This window comes from Indicator indicator, chromosome 37 (genome assembly GCF_027791375.1).
Source record: "Indicator indicator isolate 239-I01 chromosome 37, UM_Iind_1.1, whole genome shotgun sequence".
Taxonomy (NCBI): Eukaryota; Metazoa; Chordata; class Aves; order Piciformes; family Indicatoridae; genus Indicator; species Indicator indicator.
In genome coordinates this window covers 1,367,308-1,382,463 of record NC_072046.1, presented here as the reverse complement: position 1 = coordinate 1,382,463, position 15,156 = coordinate 1,367,308, and the positions used below count along the sequence as shown (strand labels likewise).

The 15,156-nt window shown below is 48.6% G+C and overlaps 1 protein-coding gene across 3 annotated transcripts in view; it reads left to right on the top strand.

Annotated features, from left to right (window-relative positions):
• The window catches only part of TANC2 (tetratricopeptide repeat, ankyrin repeat and coiled-coil containing 2), a 230,747-nt gene that overhangs the window by 185,714 nt on the left and 29,877 nt on the right, over window positions 1–15,156 (top strand). For all 3 annotated transcript variants that reach the window (XM_054396496.1, XM_054396495.1, XM_054396494.1), the window contains one exon: window positions 12,655–12,763. In XM_054396496.1, coding sequence (XP_054252471.1) covers window positions 12,655–12,763 — 109 coding nt within the window. The remainder of the gene's footprint in view (window positions 1–12,654; window positions 12,764–15,156) is intronic.

Sequence of the window (15,156 nt, the reverse complement as noted above, 5' to 3'; positions counted from 1 at the left end):
TCACTGATGAAGAGAAGTTGCAGTGCACAGAAGGGGCTCACACTGCCTGGAGCGTGAGTCCATACGTACTGGAGAACTGATAAATATCTCTAATGTAAAATGCTCACTAATTGCATTATACTCTGATGGTAGTTAATGAAACAGGATACATTTCAGTGATTAATAGAGAGAACCTCCTGGGATTTAGCTCTTGTGCTCCTCAAAAATCCTCCTGTCCAGCTCTTGGGGAAGAGCTAATATTGAGCTGTTGAGCTCGGAGCGTGGTAAACCCTTAGCGGCAATTAAGAGAAGTAATGATTTTTCATTTTATTTCTTCTAAAAGAAGCAGAGCTCGCCACTGACAGGGCTCCTGGCAGCAGCCTGTGAACCTTTTCCTGAGTCTGGTTTGTTCAGAGCCAGTTTGATTTCTCACTTGGGAATTGAGGAGACGTGGCAGCTGCGTGGACAACTCCTCGCGTTCGCCGTCCAGCGCTGCAGAAATGCTCCGTTAATTTGACCTTGCCGTGTGGATACACAGAGTCCAGTTGCTGGAGCTGGTTCTTTTTTCCCCCCAGGAGAAGAGCTTTGAAGTGAAATGTGGGTTTGTGAAGCTGCTCTTAATTGACTTACCCTGACAGAGTGTCCAGGTGTGAGGATGTTACGAAAGAAATTGGGATAATGGCCTCGTGCCTGCGTCACTGCCGCTGGGGTAATCTTCCATGTCTCATTAATGAGCGAGGTCCATGGTCTCGGAAGTGCAGGGAAGAGAGGAGAGGAAGAACACAATGTCCAGAAATTAGCACATTTTTCTCTGCTTTGAAGATAAAAGAGCAGATCTCCATCCTCGAGGGGTTTGTATTAGCTTCTTGAGATGCTGACCCTCCTCTGAACGCTCACCGTCCGCTTGCTGCCCAAATCAGAGGCTTTGTGTTAGCAGGGGAAGTTGGACTGGATGATCTCCAGTTCCAAGCCCTGGCATTCTGTGTAACTGGCATCGAGAGGAATACTCTCACTGCCAGCTCTCCCTCAGTGCATCCCCCCAGCACACAGCACTGGTCATTAAGTGGGCTCCCAGAAAGTGTTTGTCAGAGCGTTTAAGCCGCATCGCACTAACGAATTCCCCAGCCTGCCAGCCTGACACCATGAGCCAAGCCTCTCAGGTGACAAATGGCATCAACCAGTGTAGGGGAAGACCCCAATCCTTTCTGACTGGGGCATGGAGAAAATGGTCATTATCGTGCATCCCCTCCCACATTTGTGTTTCTTAACCTGAATCCTGCTCCAGTGCAGGGCTGTTGTCTGCCTAGGCTTAGTCAGAAGCTTCCATGCAATTATTTTTCACTGATTAAATGTTTTCTCCCTATGAAGGGCCTGTGAGAGAGGCAGCAGTCAAGTGATTTGCCCTGGCAAAGGCAGTCAGAGAGCTGCAGGCAGATATAGACCCCAAAAGTGAAATTATTCTACCCAGATTTAAGCATTGCCAGCTGAGGTACTCGTCTAGACTTGCTTTATAGTCAGAGGGGAGAAATAAGAATGATTCATTTCAGCAGCAGCTAAAAGGCTAGAACAGGTCAGCTGAAGAGTGCCTGGGAAATGCCTTCTGTGGTTGATTTATGAAGGGAGCTCAGGGAGGTGGGCTCACCAGGAGGTGCCTCTTCAGTATTGACAAATAAAACTGGAGGAGATGCATCTGTCCAGGCTGTTCTTCTAACCAGCACTCAGGGCTTTGAGGTAGCTTCACAGGTTTTCTTTTCTTGGGACAGGAAAGCTAAGGAAGGAAAAGATGCTCTTTGTGCTCTTGCCTCAAAAGCAGCTCTCAAAAGCAGGGTGCTGGTGCCTTGTTCAGTGATGGCACTGCTGGGCTGCTATGGCTCTGAAACCCAAGCTCAGAAATAACTGCATGGGGCAATAGATGTTCTCCTCAATAGACCAGGCCTTGGTCATGCTGCTTCTGCTCATTGAATATTAGAAGATACCTAATAATCAAAGTGTGGTAGAATGGCTTAATTTGGAAAGGACCTCCCAGGTCATCTGCTCCAACCTCCCCACCATGGGCAGGGACACCTCTCAACTAGACTCAGCTGCTCAAGGCCTCCTCCAGCCTGGCCTTGAACACTCTCAGGGAGGAGGCATCCACAGCCTCCCTGGGCAGCCTTATGCCAGAGTCTCACCACTCTCATTCTGAAGAATTTCTTCCTAAGGTCCAGTCTGAACCACAAAAAGAATCATCAAGTTGAAGCCCTGAGATGGAGGGCATTTCCTCATCTCCTCCCTCCTCATCTACATCCACAAAATGAACCTGTCCCTGAAATCCCCAAGGCCCTTCACTACAAGAAGGATGTTGAGGTGCTGGAGCATGTCCAGAGAAGGACAGCACAGCTGGTGAAGGGTCTGAGGCACAGATCTTGTGAGAAGCAGCTGAGGGAACTGGGGGTGTTTAGCCTGCAGAAAAGGAACCTCAAAGGAGATTTTCTTGCTCTCTGAAAGGAGGTTGGAGTGGGGTGGGGGTGAGTCTTTTCTCCTAAGAAACAAATGACAGGACAAGAGGAAACAGCCTCAAGTTGTGCCAGGAGAGGGTTAGGTTGGATATTAGGAAAAAATTCCTTACTGTAAGAGGAATTGGAACAGGCTGCCCAGGGAGGTGGTGGAGTGCCCATCCCTGGAGGTGCTCAAAGAATGTGTAGGTGTGGTGCTAAGGGACATGGTTAGTGGTGACCTGGCAGTGCTCAATGATCTGAAAGGTCTCTTCCAACCAGAACAGTTCTGTGACTCTGAGGGCAGCCTGCACAGCTCAGCATGCAGCAGGGATCCAGGAGCAGTGTGCAGCTCAGGTCCAACACGTGGAGTTGCCATGGTTTCTAGCAGAGCTCTCTTCAGTACAGCACGCTGGAGGTGGTGTGCATTTTCCTTTTTCTCTCAGGAGGCTGCAAGAGGAGACTTTTCCTACATCAAATTTCTGATTTTCTGTCTTGCCCTGCAAAACAATGGAGTCTGTGCATGGGAGGAGCAGAGGAGTGGGTGGTGGTGGTGGTGGTGGTGGTAGTGGTGGTTGTTGTGTTCCTCGTTTTGGTGGAATGCTCCATCTGAACATCAGGCTGTGCTGCCATGCAGTGAGACCTGGACAGGAGAAGAGCTGGGCAGAGGGGAGCCTCATGAAGTTCAACAAGGGCAAGAGTAGGGTCCTGCACCTGGGGAAGGATAACCCTCCTGCACCAGGACATGTTGGGGGTGGACCTGCTGGAAAGGAGCTCTGCAGAGAAGGACCTGGGAGTACTGGTGAGCAACAAGTTCCCCATGAGCCAGCAATGTGCTCTTGCAGCCAAGAAGGCCAATGGTCTGAGGTGTATGAAGAAGAGTGTGACCAGCAGGTCAAGGGAGGTTCTCCTTCCTCTCCACTCTGTTCTAGGGAGGCCACAGCTGCAGTCCTGAGTCCAATTCTGGGCTCCCCAGTTCAGCAGGGAGACAGGGAACTGCTGGAGAGAGTCCAGCAGAGGCTACAAAGATGCTGAGGGGCCTGGAGCACCTCTGTGAGGAGCAAAGGCTGAGAGCCCTGGGGCTGAGAGCCTGGACAAGAGCAGCCCCAGAGGGGAGCTGAGCAATGCTCAGCAAGAGCTGAAGGCTGGGGGGCAAGAGGGTGGTGGACACCAGACTCTTGTCACTGGTGTCCAGTCACAGGACAAGGGACAATGACCACAAACTGGAACCCAGGAGGTTCTGTCTGCACAGGAGGAGAAACTTGTTTGGTGTGAGGGTGCTGGAGCCCTGGAGCAGGCTGCCCAGAGAGGTTGTGGAGTTTTTATGAGGAGCTGCTGAAGGAACTGGAGTTGTTCAGCCTGGACAAAAGGAGGCTGAGAGGAGACCTCATTGCTCTCTACAACTCCCTGAAAGAAGGTTAGAGCCAGGTGGGGGTTAGTCTCTTCTCCCAAGAAACAAGCAACAGGACAAGAGGAAATGGCCTCAAGTTGCCCCAGGGGAGGTTGAGGTTGGACATGAGGAACAATTTCTTCCCAAGAGGGTTGTCAATTCCTGGAACAGGTTGCCCAGGAGGGGTTTCAAAGCCATAGAGATGTGGTGCTGAGGGCTATGGTTTAGTGGTGCCCTGGCAGTGCTGGGTTAATGGTTGGACTCAAAGATGTTCAAGGTCTCTTCCAGACACAGTGATTGTGTGATCATTTCTACACCTCTAATGTTGGCAGGAGGGTGGAGCATGGTATCAGCATTGGCTTACCCCTGGTCTAGGGCAGGGTTTCATTTGTAGGAGAGGCATCAGAAGGACAGCACAATGCTTCTTACTCTTTCCATTTACTCCTCAAGCAGACCATGGTGAGTGCCATATTTCTGAATCATAAAGATGAATCCATCTTCATGTCCTCCACTTAACTGGAGGGGCAAACACAATCTGTTCACTGAGCAGCAGAGACCTGCTGGGTGCTGACTCTGAGAAAACCACTTCCCAGATGACTTCCAGAATAAACTTCGCTGATTCCGTGACTTGTGACCAAGCTCATTTTGAAATGTGAAAAGAATGGGCAGTAGCTCAACAAAATGAATGGAGGAGACTTATTTTATCCAAGTATCCACGTTGCCAGCATCTCTAGATGTTGACTCTAATCTCATGCAGAGTTAAGTTCAGTTTGTGAAGCCTTTGGTGCAAGTTGGGCTCCTGTAATGGGGACTTCCCTGAGCATCAGAAGCCAAGGGTTCTGTGATAGGAGGATCAGAAGGGGGAGCACACAGAGAAGGAAGCTGGAACTCCTTCACATGGAGGTTCTGTGTCTCGTGAAGCAGTGAAGTGACTTAGCTGCAGGTTTCTCGTCTGAAATTTGGGCAGGGCTGCAGCTGCAGCGTCAGTTGGAAGAGGAGAAATGGGAGACAGGTTATAAATCATGAAGGATGAGATGGAGAGCAGATGTGATCACTACCACCAGAAAGGACATCAGAGGAGCAGCTTGTTTCAGCTGGCTCATTAGACATGCAACTTAAGTGTTCAGTTGCAGAGGGGCTTCTGAATATGTTTAGCATCTCGAGTTGCTGTCCTCATAAAATCTTTGCTGCTGCTTCTTTTCTTCTGGACTGTAAACTTGTGTAGTCTGTCCCATTTTCACCTCTAAATGGAAAAAAATATTCATGGAATAATCCATTCTGTGGCACTGAGCCACTGAGGAAAGAGAAGTGAAGTTGATCAGAGGCACCATCAACGCTGACTGAAGAAAGAAATGTTGCTGAATTTCTTCTGTTACTTCATTCCTCAAATCTTAAGACCTGTTTATGGAGCAAAGCCATCTTCCAGCAGTTCAGGAGTTTGTTCCATCTTGCTTCTCACATTGTCATTTACTCCTGGTAAAAGCAGCAGCAAAGCACTTTCCAAATCGCACTCCTCATTTTTCTCTGACCCCTGAATGTTTTAGATTATATGAGGTGGAATGAGAATGGGAAGTGCATCACCATTGGGCTTCTGAGATTCATAGAATGGGTTGGGTTGGAAGGGACCTTAAAGATCATCCAGTTCCAACCCCCCTGCCATGGGCAGGGACACCTCCCACCAGCCCAGCTTGCTCAAGGCCTCCTCCAGCCTGGCCTTGAACACCTCCAGGGAGGAAGTATCCACAACCTCCCTGGGCAACCTGTTCCAGTGTCTCCCCACCCTCACCCTAAAGAATTTCTTTCTAATCTCCAGTCTAAATCTCCCCTCTTCCATCTTCAAACCATTGCCCCTCATCCTGCCACTACAAGCCCTTGGAAAGAGTCCCTTCACAGCTTTCTTCTCTTAAGCTCCTTTCAGGTACTGGAAGACTGTTCTTAGGTCTCCCTGGAGTCTTCTCATGTCCAGGCTGCACAACCCCAACTCCCTCAGCCTGTGTGTGCTAACTGTGTAGTCAGTGGAAATCTTACGGAAATATAGGACCATAGAATCATTTTGGATAGAAAAAACCCCAAAGATAATCCAGTCCAGCCATCAACCCAACACCACCATGACCACTAAACCATGTCCCTCAGCACCACATCTGTTCCTCCTTTTGTGAACACCTCCAGGGATGGTGACTCCACCACCTCCCTGGCAGCCTGTTCCAGTCCCTGACCACTCTTGCAGCGAAGAAATGAACTTATTTTACATGTTGGTATTCATTTTCCCCATCCACCATATTTATTAAATATGCCAGCAGTCTTCTCACACTGCTCTTGGACATCTTTTCTCTGAATATAGCATAATCTGTTCCTGGCAACCAGCAGATGTTCTGAGAAGCCTCATGAACTGATCAGAGACAAGGGAGTTGCATCTTTAGTCCCTGAATCTTTTTTTTTTTTAATCTCATTAAGTCAGAGCCTGTGAACATTGGGAAATGTTTTGGGGTTTTTCTCTTTCTCCTTTATCCTTTTTTTGTTCTGTGTTTTTAAGTCATTGTTAAGTATCTTTTGCTACCTTAAATCTGATGGTGCCATCAGAGGTGTCTGGTTTTCCTCTTTGCTGCTTCTCTTGGCAGTTGCCAGCACACAGCTGCTGTTGTTTCATGTAGTGCAGAAGTTCTCTGGGATCAGCTTCCGACACGGATGCAGCTCTGTTATCCCAGATACAGATATCCCAGACCAGCTCTTGCTCTGTGAGACCCAGGGTGTAACATGTGTGTGCCCCATCCTTGAGAAAATATGGTTAGCACCTATGGAGTTTTTAATAGATGGTCTCAAGAGATAAAGATGAGGCTGAGACTGCAGTTTCAGATGGGCTGCATCATAGAGTCATAGAATCATAGAATGGTTTGGGTTGGAAGGGACCTCCAAAGCTCATCCAGTCCAATCCCCCTGCAGTGAGCAGAGACATCCTCCATTACATCAGGTTGCCCAAGCCTCACCTTGAATATCTCCAAGGATGGGGCCTCACCTACCTCCCTGGGCAACCTGTTCCAGTGTTCCACTCCCCTCATGGAAAAGAACTTCCTCCTAGCATCCAAACTCATTCTACTCTTCTCTAATTTCAAACCATTGCCCCTCATCCTGTCACTACAGGCCCTTGCAGTGACAGTGAGGTCATTGTGTTAGACCTCTGAAAGTCACTTGGCTGAACTTTCTGCCTGAAGGAGCTGGCTGTGGGTGCTGGCAGTACCACATCAGAGGGTGAGGAGCTTTCCATTTGTCTTTATTTATGGTTGAGGCCGTGGGATGTTCCTCTGTGCAGTGAAAAGTTGTGTTGATGGCATGAGTGGGTCAGTGCAAAGAAGACAACTGCTGGGTGAAGAAAGCAAGCAGGACCCATGCTGGCAGAGGTTTCTTGTCCTGCTCATCAGGAAGTGTGTCTGCAGCTTGCTAGAGCAGCTGGAACTGGTGGCACATCGCTCTTGTGTCCTCAGATACTTCCTGCAGGGTGATGGATTTCAATCAGATACTCCACAGCTTGTCTTGCTGCAATGAGACCTGACCCAAGGGGTGGAAGGATTTCTCTTGGCTTTCAACTTGGCTGTCCCAGTTAGCTCAGCAAATTCAAGCAGTTTTTAGCTCTGAAGGGAGGAATATTTGTGTGCTTAAGAGGGTTCCCTGCTTTGTTTGAGTTTTCTTGTCGAATGTTAATTCCTTCCAAGTTTAATTTGCAATTAGAACATCAGAGGGAAAGCATGTTGCAAAAATCAATAAATCCATTTGGGTGATTAAGTGATCCTTCAAGAGGAGCTGGCTGAGCTGAGCTCGACCCCTCTTCAGGCTGGACAGGCATCCTCCTGGAAGCAAAGGAGGCTCCAGGCTCTGGCAGAGCAGAGAGAGTCTCTGCACTGAAGTTATGAAATCGCCCTCTGCAGAGCTGAATAAAACATGAACACATGGCTCTTGGAAGAGCAGATCCACTGGGCACAGTGTCAGCTCTCTGGATTTTGGAATGGTTTCATGGGATTAGCTGGAAGAAGGCAGGTGTGGGTATAAATCAGGGAAGTCAGACTTCAGTAGGTTCAGAAGTAAATGGGTCTGATTCTTGATGGGTTTTACTGCCTGGTGTTTACTCCATCAGTGCAGTGCCCTAACCCTGGAGTAATTCTGCACCTTTTTCAATCTCTTTTACTTTGCCTGCTGAGGCTTGAAATGATGAAGACTCATCACACCAGAGGGTAGGGATTGGAAGGGATCTCTTGGGGTCATTCAGTCCAACCCCCCTGCCCTAAAGTAGGGACCCACTAGCACAGGATCAGAGTGGCCAGGTGGGTTTGGAAAGTCTCCAGAGAAGGAGACTCCACAACCTCTCTGGGCAGCCTTCTCCAGGGCTTCACTACTCTCACACTGAAGAATTTTTATCTGATGTTCTGATGGAACTTCCTGGGTTCCACTTGTGCCTGTTAGCCTTTGTCTTCTGACTGGACACCAGTGACAAGAGTCTGGCCCCGTTCTCTTGCCCCCTACCCTTTAGCTATTGATGATCATTGAAAGATCCCCTCTGGGGCTGCTCTTCTCCAGGCTCAACAGCCTCTTTCCTTCTCACAGAGATGCTCCAGGCCCCTCAGCATCTTTGTAGCCTCTGTTGAACTCTCTCCAGCAGTTCCCTGTCTCTGCAGAACTGGACCCAGTACACAGATGTCCTTGCTAGGGCAGAGTAGAAGGGGAGGAGAATCTCTCTTGACCTGCTGGCCACACTCTTTATATCTCTTTCCATATCCATGTTCATGCACATCCTTGCAGGCAGTCCCTGGTCATTGAGGAGCTGACCTGAGGAGGCATTGAGTGTAGCCAGAGGCAGCCAGAGATGAGCCTTGCTGTTAATTTTTCACAGAATAGAAATCTTAACATTAAAAATAGAAAAATCTCTGATCTTAAAACTCTGCAGTGGTGAAACTCAAAGCAAATCGTTTCACTGAGCTCCTTGATGTAAAAATCATTACTGCCATCCTCTGCTGGCTTTAAAAAAAAAAAATCTATGTAATGGGGGGAAAAAAAAGGCAGAAAAGCTGATGGAGGCTGGGTTGGCATGAAATTAACAGTGACACAACCAGGGACTGCAAGGATTTATCAACAAGCCCAAAGCCAAGGGCTGGGAAATGTCACAGAGGTAATGTGTTGCTCATGGACACTCTCTTCTCAAAGGATTCACAGAATCACAGGGCTTAGAAGAGACCTCTGGAGATCATCCAGTCCAACCCCCCTGCCACAGCAGGGTCACCCAGGGCTGCACAGGATGGTGTCCAGGTGGGGTTTGAGTGACTCTAGAGGAGACTCCACTGCCTCTCTAGGCAGCCTGTTCCGGTGCTCCACCAGCCTCAATGTAAAGAAGTTCCTCCTCATGTTTAGGTGGAACTTCCTATGTTCAAGTTTATGCCCATTAGCCCCAGTCCTGTTCCTGAGCACCACTGAAAAGGGCCTGGTCCCCATCCTCCTGACACCCACCCTTGAAAGTATTTCTAAGCACTGAGAAGATCCTTCCTCAGTCTTCTCTTTAGGCTAAAAGCCCCAAGTCCCTCAGCCTTTCTCACAAGAGAGATGTTCTGGTCCCTGAATCATCATCATAGCCCTTTGCTGTACCCTCTCATGCTGTTCTCTGTCCATCCTGAATATGTCTTACCCAAGACAGCCAAAGCCGTGCATAGAACTCAGTGCAGGAAAACCTCCCACCAGCCATGGCTGAAAAAGCAGCTTGGGAGAGCTAAGAGTGGAACCTGGGCTGGTGTAACACTCAGGAGCTGCACTTCACCTCTTGCTGCACATCAGAAGTTTCTGGATCTTCAATTCATGCTTTGGATTGGTTACAGCTCCAATCCAAGCCTTCCCAAAGGTTCTCAAAGAGTTTTCCACCCCCAAGCAAACAACTGAGGTTAGTTCCCCTTCTGTGAAAAACAGAGGTCAGGGGGTGACTGTGGGGTCCCTTTGTGCAGCCTTTCTTGGATCTGGAGCAGAGAGCTGTGGTTTATTATCACCAGACTGGTGACTGTCCCCAGAAGGGAAATGAGGTGGTGGCTCAGGATGTACCTGCACCACCAGCCTTAGAGTGGAGGTAAATGCATTGGCCCTTCTCCAGACCCTGAGCAAGCACAGCACTGGGAATCTGCTGAGCTGCTGGGATGTGCTGAGTGTGTCAGAGTGATTTGCTGTTCTTTCATTACCTGGCTGCAGAGGGACAGTTAAAATCTCATCATCTGTTGTCCTGCAGCTGTATCCAGCAACACTCAAGATGTGCTTCATAGTCATTTGGTTCCTTCTGGGCTGTATCTCCTTGCCGTGGCCATTCCTGGAGGTTCAGCAGTGTCTCCTGTAAAAGGATGGGACTTGATATCAGGTAGTGATAGGACTGGGGGGAATGGAATATGGCTGGAAGTGGGGAGATTCAGGCTGGACGTGAGGAAGAAGTTCTTCACCATGAGAGTGGTGAGAGCCTGGAATGGGTTGTGCAGGGAGGTGGTTGAGGCTCCATCCCTGGAGGTGTTTGCAGCCAGGCTGGATGAGGCTCTGGCCAGCCTGATCTAGTGTGAGGTGTCCCTGCCCATGGCAGGGGGGTTGGAATTGGCTGAGCCTTGTGGTCCCTTCCAACCCTGACTGATTCTATGATTCTATGATATTCTTCTCCCACTCCAAAGATGGGGAACAAAGAGGGGAAGACCAAAAGGAAGGAAAGACAACAAACTGTAGATCACTTGAGGTGCTACAACCACTTTCAAGACCTTCTGTTTTCCCAGCTTATTGCATTTTGTCCCTTCTGTTGGTGCTATATGGAGAATTCTCACAGCACAGATGCCTGGGAATGGGTGGCACTGCCCTCTGCACAGGGCATCCTGCCTAATTTTAGTCACTCCAAGCAATGTGTTGATGGGCAGAGTCACCATCTGGAGGAGCTTCTCCTCCTCCAGTGATGAGCACAGAGCTATGGGATCCCGACACAGGCACCTTGCCATGTGCCAGGCCAGGGTGTGGAGAGGAGTGTGGCAGGCAGAGCATGCCAAGAGAGGGTTCCTTCAGTTTCTCCTTCAGCTGCAGGCACCCAAAGTGTGCAAGGTTCTCTTAGTTGATAAAACATTTCAGACAACAGTTGATTGTTTGACTATAAATTGAACTGCATTTTGGAGAGAGGCACAGCAGAAGGACTCACCAGCTGTGGTGTACCACCAGTGGAAGAGTGTATTTGATTGTGTGTGAGTGGGGCATGGTGCTCTTGAACACCTCAAGAGCCATGGATTAGCAGGCATGGTGGTGTTGGGTTGGCAGTTGGATTTGATGATCTCAAATGTCTTTTCCAGCCTTCATGATTCTATAGGAAATGGCTTCAAGTTGTGCCAGAGGAGATTTGGATTAGGTATCAGAAAAGAAGTCTTGACTGCAAGAGTGGTCAGGCATTGGAACAGGCTGCCCAGGGAGGTGGTGGAGCTGTTGTCCCTGGTGGGGTTCAAAAACCAGGTAGATGAAGCATTTCAGGACATGGTTTGGTGGCCATAGTGGTGTTGGGTTGACAGTTGGGCTTGGTCTTGGAGGCCTTTTCCAACCTTAATGATTCTATGACCTGGGGATCAAGCCCTGCCTTGTAAGGAAGAGGCTTTTTGTTTTCCATCCTGCTCCTCCAGCAGGCACATCTCCACACCCCACCAGTGCCACGAGGCCTGGCAGAGTGTCACCAGGCTTTGCTCAGATGAATCCTTGTGTTGTTGGTCCCAAAGGAGGTTCATTGGCAGGGCTTGGGGAGGCCTTGCCAAACACCTGGCCATGGCATTGTGAGCCTTTCACTTTCCTCCTGAGTTTATTCTGAGATGGGGCAACCAATCCCCCTGGGTGGAGGTGGGCTGGTAAATCCTCACTGTTGTGAGGCTTCTGTCTTTGTCATCTTCTCTTGCTGCTTGGCCACACAAAGTGCTTTTGTGCTCTATTAGCTATGGGCTAATAATGTTCCCTGTCCTCAAAAGCCCTTTTAAAGCCACACTGGTGCACATTCTGTGTCCTCTGGCTGGAAGCAGTTTGCTTTTGAGGAAGGGATTGTGCCTCTGTACTTGGCAACCCTCAAATACTGAGTTCAGTTTTTGGTCCCTTACTGCAAGAAGGACACTGAGGTGCTGGAGCAGGTCCAGAGGAGGGCAACAAAGCTGGGGAAGGGTCTCAAGCACAGGTTTAGTGAGGAGCAGCTGAGGGAACTGGGGGTGTTTAGTCTGGAGAAGAGGAAGCTGAGGGCAGACCTCATTGCTCTCTACAACTCCCTGTAAGGAGGTTGGAGCCAGGTGGGGACTGGTCTCTTCTCTCAAGGAACAAGTGACAGGACAAGAGGAGAACAGGCTTAGGTTTGACATGTGGTTTAGGTTGGACATGTGAGGAACAGTCTTCCTCCAAAAGGGTTGTCAAGTCTGGTGGGGTTTTTAAAGTGTGACTATTGCAAGTATGTCCTTTCTGATGCCTGCAGGATTGGTGGCATCCTTTCAAAGTGCAAGTCTCCTCTTCAAAATGACTGCAAAAGTAGCATTTCAGCTTCCAGGACCTTCTACCTCTAGTGTGTCCATATCTACATCTCATCCATACATTGTTTTAGTTTTGCTGTCTGTCCTCCAGTCTTTGAGGGGGTTTGGAGCTCTCAGTGGTCACCAAATAGTAAGGACCACGATCAGTTGGTGGTTTACAAGTGGGAGCTGGCCCAGCTCTGTTTCCCCAGAGTGGATGAGGCTGAAGGCTTAGCAGGAGCACAGACTGCTTGGTTGCTGCCACAAGCAAATGCTGACACACTCTTTCTTCTGATTTTAGGAGTGGCCACACACTGCTTGCCTTCTGGTTTTCCCGTCAAGAAGGGAAGCTAAATCGACAGCAGACCATTGAGCTGGGACATCACATCCTCAAAGCACATATTTTTAAGGTAACAAAAATTAAAGCCAAGACTGATGCCAGCCTCATCCCTGCTGTGTGTGATCTGCCAGCACTGGCAGTGTTCAGTCTCCTCTTGTTTTAGGGTTACTGTAAGAAGTGTGATTGCTCCGGGCTGCTGAAAGTGAGCTTTTGGGGAAGGAGTGAAAAATGTGAAGCTTCAGAGAGTTGGCACTGGTATATAAGAAATCCTTGAAATGAAACCATCCTTCAGACTGTACATTCAGCAGATAGCCTCCTTACCTAAAATTACTCTTCTACCCTTGAGGTTTCTTCCCCATGTAAGATGAGTTCCTGCAACAACATCTAGACACATGCTCACACAAAAAAAAAAAATCTTCCAAAAGGAGTGGTTTGGAGGAATCCAGCCCAAAATTTAGATTGTAAACGGAAAATGTGGTGGTTGCTAAAATCTGGTGATCAATCCATTTTACTCTTCACACAGAGTTGGGTAATTGAAGGGCAAGCTTTGATGTGAGCATCAACATGGCACATAAGTATCATTCCTGTGCCTGGTAAGCCTTAGATCAGGAGCTGGAAATGAGAGGGTGGATTTGTAGTGGTGTAGGAAATATAAACCCTCCTAAAATTATCAGGATCTGTAAAATAACCTGGAATTGCAATGGCATTGGACCTCCATAAAGGCCTTCAAAGCTGGGAGCTTTGTGGCTGCAGAATGCTGCTGCAGTAAGATGATAACTTGAGGAAAAACAGACTGAAGTGATGACCTGACATGCTCCCCACTTGGCAGAGCCCCCATTCCATCCTGGTAATGGCTTCAGCAGAAGATCAGGCAGAATGAGAAGCTTGGATGGGAAAAAAAAAATGTTTGTTTAGAAACAAATCCAGTCAGGACCACAGGATGAGGAATCTATGGACTCTTGGAAGTGTTTTCTTTAAAGAGTGCTGCAATGTTCCAGCTCAATGCCTCCTCCAAAGACTAATGCAGCTGTTGTTTGACTTGGTAAACACTCACAGATTGAAATGTGCTGTGGTCAGGCCATGCCTTGGTCCTGTGTCAGATGGCCTCAGTGAAGCAGAAACCACTGCTGGTATTTTGGTTTGATGTTGTGTCAAGTTGCTGAGCCTCCTGTTGCTCCAGGGGAGGTTTAGGATGGAGATTAGGGGGGAAAAAAAAATCTTCATTGCAAGAGTGGTCAGGCATGGGAACAGGCTGCCCAGGGAGGTGGTGGAGTCACCATCCCTGGAAAGGTGTTGATGTGGTGCTGAGGGACTGAGCCCTGGCAGTGCTGAGTTAAGAGTTGGACTCAATGACCTTTCAGGTCTCTTCCAAGCAATACAGTTCTGTCATCCTGTGATTCTGTGACACTTGGGATATCCAGGTGTAAACCAGCAGTGATGCAGAGACACAAGGTCACAGGATCACACAGGATCACAGGATGTTAGGGGTTGGAAGGGACCTCCAAAGATCTTCCAGTCCAAATCCCCTGCCAGAGCAGGAATGCATCCAGATGGGTCTTGAAAGTCTCCAGAGAAGGAAACTCCACAACCTCTCTGAGGAGCCTGTTCCAGTGCTCTGTGACCCTCACAGTGAAGAAGTTCCTCCTCATGTTGAGGTGAAACCTCCAGGTGATGGTCTCACACCCCAGTCAGTGGTGTGGTGCTTTCACACTCCCCATTCATGTATGGCTGAGATCTGCTGGGTCTCTGTTTTGAACTAAAACATCCCCAAACAGTTTTTTTGGGGGAAGGAAAAGAAAAAAAAAGTACAAACGTTGTAGTCTCTTAAGGCAATTACCAGCCTTAATGGGAGCTGGGGGAAACCCAGCTTGGAAATCCTGGCATGGAATGAAAGGGCAGGAAGAGAAATGTGCAGTAATGGTACAAGAAGACCCAAACTTGAGGCTGACGTCTGCTTTTCAAGTCAGCCCAAGAGAAGTCTTTCATTTCGTCTTCAGTTAGTTAGCTAAAATGTCAGCAATCCAGAAATGAGTCTCCAGAAGTGGAAGAACAGGTTTTATGAGGAGCTGCTGAGGGAACTGGGGTTGTTTAGTCTGGAAAAGAGGAGGCTGAGGCTCATTGCTCTCTACGACTCCCTGAAAGGAGGTTACAGTGAGGTGGGATCAGTCTCTTCTCCCAAGCAGCAAGTCATAGCAGGAGAGGAAATAGCCTCAAATTGCATCAGGGAATGTTTAGGTTGGATATTAGGTAAAATTTCTTTGCTGCAAGAGTGGTCAGGCACTGGAATAGGCTGCCCAGGGAGGTGGTGGAGTCACAATCCCTGGAGGTGTTCAATAAATGTGTGGGCATGGCCTTTGGGGCCGTGGTTTAATGGCCATGGTGGTGTTGGGTTAATGGTTGAACTCGATGATCTTGGAGGTGTTTTCCAACCTTTATGATTCTACAAGCTCTTTGAAATGAGAA